At 44.3% G+C, this 8,277-nt stretch overlaps 1 protein-coding gene across 4 annotated transcripts in view; it reads left to right on the top strand.

The window, feature by feature from the left end:
• The first annotated feature begins 12 nt into the window (after nt 1-12).
• The window catches only part of GPN3 (GPN-loop GTPase 3), a 22,321-nt gene continuing 14,056 nt past the window's right edge, over nt 13-8,277 (top strand). For all 4 annotated transcript variants that reach the window (XR_006056674.2, XM_042234600.2, XM_027956498.2 and 1 more), the window contains exons 1-2: nt 13-148; nt 3,916-4,024. Coding sequence is in view for 3 of the 4 variants with exons in the window: in XM_042234600.2 (XP_042090534.1) it covers nt 101-148; nt 3,916-4,024 (157 nt within the window). In the remaining variant the exon portion in view is untranslated. The remainder of the gene's footprint in view (nt 149-3,915; nt 4,025-8,277) is intronic.

The following is an 8,277-nucleotide window of genomic DNA, read 5'->3' as shown; positions in this document are numbered from 1 at the left end:
TTCCCGGAACTTAGTGGGCGTCGCGCGAAGGCTGAAGGGAGCGTGGTGGTCAGATTCTAAGTCTGTGGGACTGGAGGCGTCAGGAACCGGGGGAGCTACCATGCCTCGGTACGCTCAACTGGTTATGGGTCCCGCCGGCAGCGGGAAGGTAAGGATTTGGCAGGCTAAGGAGGGAAATGTCGAAGTTTGTGGGAGGTAGGGAGGTTCGCGTCCTGAGGGAAGGGCTGGAGGTTGTATTGGGGACCCTGAGACCTGGGCAGCTCGCTTCTGCAGCCTGGGCTTCACTGTCCTTTTTGTTGTTCTTTTGAAAGGAAATTAGTGATAGTTGCTAGTTTTTAATTGCATAATTAAGCCCCAGATACTGCGCTTAAACTATTTCCACAACAACCCCGTGAGTTAAGTCCTGTTACTGCTACTTTGCCGGTAAGGAAAATGAGACTTAAGTTTTTGTTCAAGATCGCACAGCTAGTAAGTGACGGCTGGAATTTGAATCCAGTTTTGTGTAACTCCAGAATCTGCCCGTGTCTTTAACCCAGGAGGTTAATTTAAGGTGGGGTCTCGTTAATCACTGTTTCTCAGAACTTGAGACGTGGACTTGTGGTGTACCTAGGAAATACGCCTGACATTAATGAACATTGAATCATATATTGAGAAAGTCGCTCCCTTTTCAGTTTTCTTTCAGTTTGCATTGAGATGAAATCATCAGTTTGGTGCTAGTGTGTCTTCAGTTCAGTCGCTCAGTCGTGTCTGACTCTTTGCAACCCCATGAACTGCAGCATGCTAGGCCTCCCTCTTCATCACCAACTCCTGGAGTCCACCCAAACATATGTCCATTGTGTCGGTGATGCCATCCAACCATCTCATCCTCTGTCGTCCCTTTCTCCTCCAGCCTTCATTCTTTCCCAGCATCAGGATCTTTTCAAATGAGTCAGCTCTCCTCATCAGGTGGCCAAGGTATTGGAGTTTCAGCTTCAACATCAGTCCCTCCAATGAACACCCAGGACTGATCTCCTTTAGGATGGACTGGTCGGATCTTCTTGCAGTCCAAGGGACTCTCAAGAGACTTCTCCAACATCACAGTTCAAAAGCATCAATTCTTCGGTGCTCAGCTTTCTTTAAGTCCAACTCTCACATCCATACATGACTACTGGAAAAACCATAGCTTTGACTAGATGGACTTTTGTTGTCAAAGTAATATCTCTGCTTTTTAATATGCTGTCTAGGTTGGTCATAACTTTCCTTCCAAGGAGCAAGCATCTTTTAATTTCATGGCTGCAGTCACCATCCGCAGTGATGTTGGAGCCCAGAAAAATAAAGTCAGCCACTGTTTCCCCACCTGTTTGCCATGAAGTGATGGGACCAGATGCCATGATCTTCGTTTTCTGAATGTTGAGCTTTAAGCCAACTTTTTCACTCTCCTCTTTCACTTTCATCAAGAGGCTCTTTAGGTCTTTCTCACTTTCTGCCATAATGGTGGTGTCATCTACATATCTGAGCCTATTGATATTTCTCCCGGCAATCTTGATTCCAGCTTCTGCTTCATCCAGCCCGGCATTTTGCATGATGTACTCTGCATATACATTAAATAAGCAGGGTGACAATATACAGCCTTGATGTACTCCTTTTCCTATTTGGAACCAGTCTGTTGTTCCATGTCCAGTTCTAACTGTTGCTTCCTGACCTGCATACAGGTTTCTTAAGAGGCAGGTCAGATAGTCTGATATTCCTGTCTCTTGAAGAATTTTCCACAGTTTATTGTGATCCACATAGTCAAAAGGCTTTGGCATAGTCAATAAAGCAAAAGTAGATGTTTTTCTGGAACTCTCTTGCTTTTTCGATGATCCGGTAGATGTTGGCAATTTGATCTCTGGTTCCTCTGCCTTTCCTAAAACCAGCTTGAACATCTGGAAGCTCACTGTTCACATATTGCTGAAGCCTGGCTTGGAGAATTTTGATCATTACTTTACAAGTGTGTGAGATGAGTGCAATTGTGCGGTAGTTTGAGCATTCTTTGACATTACGTTTCTTTGTGTCTTCAACACGTCTTTAATTCTCCTCTTTTTTGAGAGCAGATCTTAGACTCAGAGCTTTTGACAGGCAATTATATTTACCTAGAACTAAAAATGTTTTAAAGTTGTGTTATCTTTTATGGTTATCTTCACGTTATGATAAGCATAGCTGTTTTTCTGGTTAGAGATACAGTTTTTTCTTGTAAGCAACTATTAAGGAAATCCTATTAGAGGCTCTTAAATATGGTAGTAATTGTGACTTTACTGATCAAATAACAGGAGTGTGGGAAACACTGGAATCTGTGAAAGTGTTTTGTGGCTTCAGTTTTTAAGTTGACAAACTCGTTCCTCTGATTCTTGGCTTTTTCTGGGTGCAGGAGATACACATGTGACTATGGTATGACCCTTGCTTTCCTGGAGCCAGCAGTCTATTTGGGATGTGTATATGCGTGTTAGTTGCTCAGTCATGTCCGACTCTTTGTGACCCCATGGATGGTAGCCCACCAGGCTCCTCTGACCATAGGATTCTCCAGGCAAGAATACTGGAGTGAATAGTAGACTACTATCACACTTATAGGTGACTAGTCAATTAAAATGCAATGTGATATGTAGAGAGGGCTCCTAGGCAGAGAGAACAGTGTGTGTCAAGTCACTGAGGAGAAAGATAAAAGCATGATAGAGGTTATTTTTATATTCTAGATTAACTTGCACACTGTGTTAAATAAGTATCTTTCTGTAAACTTTTGATGCCTACTATCAGAAATACTCTGGGGGATTGTGTAGTGACTAAAATACACACACAAAAATCCTCTCCCTGATGGAGTTTATTCAAACATATTAATCAATTAGAAATAATTATCAAGTACTTATTATGTACCAAGTACTGTTATAACTCCTGCGTGCATCTCAGTTGCTCAATCATGTCCAGTTCTTTGAAACTCCATGGATCGTAGCCCACCAGGCTCCTCTCTCCCTGGGATTTTTCAAGCAAGAATACTGGAGTGGGTTGCCATTTCCTTCTCCAGAGGATCTTCCAGACACATTGATCAAACCCACGTCTCCTGCGTTGGCAGGCAGATTCTTTACCACTGAGCCACCTAGGAAGTATGTTATGGCCCCTAGGCTTATAAAACTGAATAAGACACATCCCTACCTTTCTTTATATATTGGGAGTGTCAGGCAGCTTGTAGGATCTTAGTTCCCAGACCAGGTAGGGATCAAACCCTGCCCTAGTGGTGAAAGCACCGACTCCTAACCAGATTGCCAGGGAATTCCTGACACATCCCTGCCTTTAAATAGAGGGTGGGAGAGACAGACAAGTAGCCTTAATGTAGTATATGAGGGATGAAGAATTCTGTAAACCAGAAGGTGTAAACTGATAGCATATTGCCAGGCTGTTTATTGGCCTGATGTTCTCTCATCTTGGATTGTATTCCGCTGGCCTGACGAGTGCATTGCTGTCCCTCAGCTCAGATACTCTCTTCTCAGATACATCATCCCTAACCAGCCTACCTAAAGCTTTGTTTGGACTGTACCAATCCTAGTGGAGACATCATGTGTTAGATGCTGCACAGTGTAATCAGAAAATTGCCCTTTAAATTCCGCTTGTTGCACATGAGAGCGGTAAGGAGCCTTAGTGATCATGGAAGCCATCACATTTAGAGACAAGAAAATGTAGGGAGAGAATGCAAAAGCACCTCCCCATGAGTCCAAGCCAGGTCTGGATCCATAGCCCAGTCAGGTGTCCTGACTCCCAGCCTAATGCCTTTTAGCTTCTTGGTCAATGAAGGAATAGTTTTGGGCTTAGTAGACACTGCCCAGGGTGGGTGGAGAGCCCTTCTGGAGGTGGCGGGGTAAGCACTGTACTGAGCGTTGCTCTAACCCCTCGTGCCTTGTGATGTTACAGAGCACTTACTGTGCCACCATGGTGCAGCACTGCGAAGCCCTCAATCGGTCTGTCCAAGTTGTGAACCTAGATCCTGCAGCAGAGCATTTCAGCTATTCCGTGATGGCTGGTAAGTCCTGAGCAGAGCCTTCCCCCTCCTTCAGGAAAAACAGGAGAGTGGGGAGGCGGTGAGTGCTGGCTGCTGCACACAGAAGCTGAAAATTAATACAGCCTGGTCCCCTGCTTTCATGGTGAACAGCATGAGGCGGAATGTCATGTGGTAACATCAGCTCATGTTGACGTGTGACAGTATCCTTTCTTAGTCTCATGTCGGAATGAAAAGTGAGTAGACTTTCCCTCACCACCGTTCCCTTCTGGTTTTTTTGTGTTTGATCCTGTTTGGTAAATCTGTTTTACTGCTGATTGTACTATACTGTAAGTGAGCAAGCTTTAAGTATTTGGTTATGTCTTTTAATCTTTTAATTTATTCAGATGTCTACTGGGCACTTGCTTTATGCTGGACACCAGAGTCATAGCAGAGAACAACACAGATATTCTCTCTGTCTTTGTGGGCCTTTTAGCAAAGGAAATAAACAAAATTATAAAATCGGTTACAGATTGTGATAAGTGCTGCTATAGGCTGATGTGAAGAAATAACTAGGGAAGAGTGTTGTAGGTAGCATAGTCAGGGACGACATCTCTGAGGAGGGGCTATTAGGGCCTAGACCTGAAGATGGTAACATGCTCACCAAGCTGGTGAAAGGCTTTCCAAGACAAAGGAACGTCAAGGTCAATACTATAGCCGAGAGATGGGAAAGGGTTTGGTGTGTTCTGGAAAAAGCAAAGGTGTTGATGAGCTGGGGTATAAGAAATGAAGGAAAGAGATGGGTAGCAGCTAGTAGGACAAGAGGAGTATGGCTTCTATCCTGTTTTTTCATGCTGTTAGTCTGTTTGGGATGCCGTAACAAAATACTACAGACTTGGTGGCTTCTAAACAACAGAAATGGATTTCTCACAGTTTTGGAGGCTGGAAGCCCAAGATTAGGGTGCTGCCAGCCTGGCCCTCTTCCACTTGTAGACTGACGACTTCTCACTGTGTCCTCATATGATGGAAGTGGGCGAGGGATCTCTTGGGACCTCTTTTATGAGAGCACTGACCCCATTCATCTTCCCAAAGTCCCACCAATTAATATCATCACCCTGGGCATTAGGTTTTCAGCATGAGTTTTAGAGGGACACAAATACTCATAAGGGAATTCCCTGGCAGTCCAGTGGGTAGGACTCCATATTGCCATCGCAGGGGCATAGATCAGACCCCCTGAAGGCTGCATGCTGCAGAGCCAAAAAAAAAAAGCAAACCCGAAAAACCCCCTAGCACCTTTCAACTGTGAAACGCCATTAGAGGGTTTCCAGCAGGGGAGAGGACTGACATCTGATTTATGTTTTTAAAAATATCTCTGGCTCTCAGACAAAAAATAGACTCGAGAGAGTCAAAAGTAAAACGGGGACTGGGGTGGTCATGGTGAACATACAAAGGTACAGACAGGTATCGGTTCAGTTCAGTTGCTCAGTCATGTCTGACTCTTTGTGACCCGATGAATTGCACACGCTAGGCCTCCCTGTCCATTACCAACTCCCGGAGTTTACTCAAACTCATGTCCATTGAGTTGGTGATGCCATCCAGCCATCTCATCCTCTGTCGTCCCCTTCTCCTCCTGTCCCCAATTCCTCCCAGCATCAGAGTCTTTTCCAATGAATCAATTCTTTGCGTGAGGTGGCCAAAGTATTGGAGTTTCAGCTTTAGCATCAGTCCTTCCAATGAACACCCAGGACTGATCTTCTTTAGAATGGACTGGTTGGACCTCCTTGCAGTCCAGGGAACTCTCAAGAGAGTCTTCTCCAACACCACAGTTCAAAAGCATCAATTCTTTTGCGCTCAGCTTTCTTCACCGGAGAAAGCAATGGCACCCCAATCCAGTACTCTTGCCTGGAAAATCCCATGGACGGAGGAGCCTGGTAGGCTGCAGTCCATGAGGTCACTAAGAGTTGGACACGACTGAGCGACTTCACTTTGACTTTTCACTTTCATGCATTGGAGAAGGAAATGGCAACCCACTCCAGTGTTCTTGCCTGGAGAATCCCAGGGACGGGGGAGCCTGGTGGGCTGCCGTCTGTGGGGTCGCACAGAGTCAGACACGACTAAAGCGACCTAGCAGCAGCAGCAGCAGCAGCTTTCTTCACAGTCCAACTCTCACATCCATACATGACCACTGGAAAAACCATAGCCTTGACTAGATGGCCCTTTGTTGGCAAAGTAATGTCTCTGCTTTTTAATACGCTGTCTAGGTTGATCATAACTTTTCTTCCAAGGAGCAAGCATCTTTTAACTTCATGGCTGCAGACAGGTATATATTTTGCAAATAGAATTAGCAGCATTTTGTGGGAGATTGAACTAAAAAGGTTGGAAGAAAGGGAGGGATCAAGATTCACTGTTAGGTTTCTAACTTGAGCTGTTGAGTGCATGATCCTGTTTATTGGGGAGGAAGGCAAGTCAGTGTAGGATCACCTTATATATATATATTTAAAGATGTTTATTTTGGTTACATTGGATCTTTGTTGCTTTGTGAGAGCTTTCTCTAGTTGCAGTGAGTAGGGGCTACTCTTCATTGTGGTGCTTGGGCTTCTCATTGTGGTGGTTTCTTGGTTGTGGAGCACAGGCTTTGGCCATCTGGACTCAGTAGTTGCTCCATGTGGGATCTTCTTGGACCAGGGATCGAACTCATGTCCCCTACATTGGCAGGTGGATTCTCAGCTATTGCTTCACCAGAGAAACCCGGGCCATCAAATTAAGAAATGGAATTGGTTTTCTTTGTTTGATTTTGTTTTACTTGCTTATCGGTTCAGTTTAGTTCTGTCGCTCAGTCGTGTCTGACTCTTTGTAACCTCATGGACTGCAGCACGCCAGGCTTCCCTGACCATCACCAACTCCCAGAACTTGCTCAAACTCAGGTCCATTGAGTCGGTGATGCCATCCAACCATCTCATCCTCTGTCATCCCTTCTCCTCCTGCCTTCAATCTTTCCCAGCATCAGGATCTTTTCCAATGAGTCAGTTCTTCCCATCAGGTGGCCAAACTATTGGAGTTTCTGCTTCAGCATTAGTCCTTTCAATGAATATTCAGGACTGATTTCCTTTAGGATTGACTGGTTTGATCTCCTTGCAGCCCAAGGGACTCTCTCAAGAGTCTTCTCCAACACCAGAGTTCAAAAGCATCAATTTTTTGGTGCTCAGCTTACTTTATGGTCCAGCTCTAACATCCATACATGACTACTGGAAAAACCATAGGTCTGACTAGACGGACCTTTGTTGGCAAAGTAATGTCTCTACTTTTTAATATGCTGTCTAGGTTTGTCATTGAGCCCATCTTTGCATGAAATGTTCCCTTGGTATCTCTAATTTTCTTAAAGAGATCGCTAGTCTTTCCCATTCTGTTGTTTTCCTCTATTTCTTTGCATTGATCGCTGAGGAAGTCTTTCTTATCTCTCCTTGCTATTCTTTTGGAACTCTGCATTCAGATGTTTATATCTTTCCTTTTCTCCTTTGCTTTTTGCTTCTCTTCACAGCTATTTGTAAGGCCTCCTCAGACAGCCATTTTGCTTTTTTGCATTTCTTTTCCATGGGGATGGTCTTAATCCCTGTCTCCTGTACAATGTCATGAACCTCCACCCATAGTTCATCAGGCACTCTATCAGATCTAGTCCCTTAAATCTATTTCTCACTTCCACTGTATAATCATGAGGGATTTGATTTAGGTCACACCTGAATGGTCTAGTGGTTTTCCCCACTTTCTTCAATTTAAGTCTGAATTTGGCAATAAGGAGTTCATGATCTGAGCCACAGTCAGCTCCCAGTCTTGTTTTTGCTGACTGTATAGACCTTCTCCATCTTTGGCTGCAAAGAATATAATCAATCTGATTTCGGCGTTGACCATCTGGTGACGTCCATGTGTAGTCTTCTCTTGTGTTGTTGGAAGAGGGTGTTTGCTATGACCAGTGCATTCTCTTGGCAAAATTCTATTAGTCTTTGCCCTGCTTCATTCCATATTCCAAGGCCAAATTTGCCTGTTACTCCAGGTGTTTCTTGACTTCCTACTTTTGCATTCCTGTCCACTATAATGAAAAGGACATCTTTTTTGGGTGTTAGTTCTAAAAGGTCTTGTTGGTCTTCATAGAACCGTTAAACTTCAGCTTCTTCAGCGTTACTGGTTGGGGCATAGGCTTGGATTACTGTGGTATTGAATGGTTTGCCTTGGAAACGAACAGAGATCATTCTATCATTTTGAGATTGCATTCAGGTACTGCATTTCGGACTCTTCGTTGAACC

This window comes from Ovis aries, chromosome 17 (genome assembly GCF_016772045.2).
Source record: "Ovis aries strain OAR_USU_Benz2616 breed Rambouillet chromosome 17, ARS-UI_Ramb_v3.0, whole genome shotgun sequence".
Taxonomy (NCBI): domain Eukaryota; kingdom Metazoa; phylum Chordata; class Mammalia; order Artiodactyla; family Bovidae; genus Ovis; species Ovis aries.
This window is presented reverse-complemented; position numbering and strand designations above follow the sequence as displayed.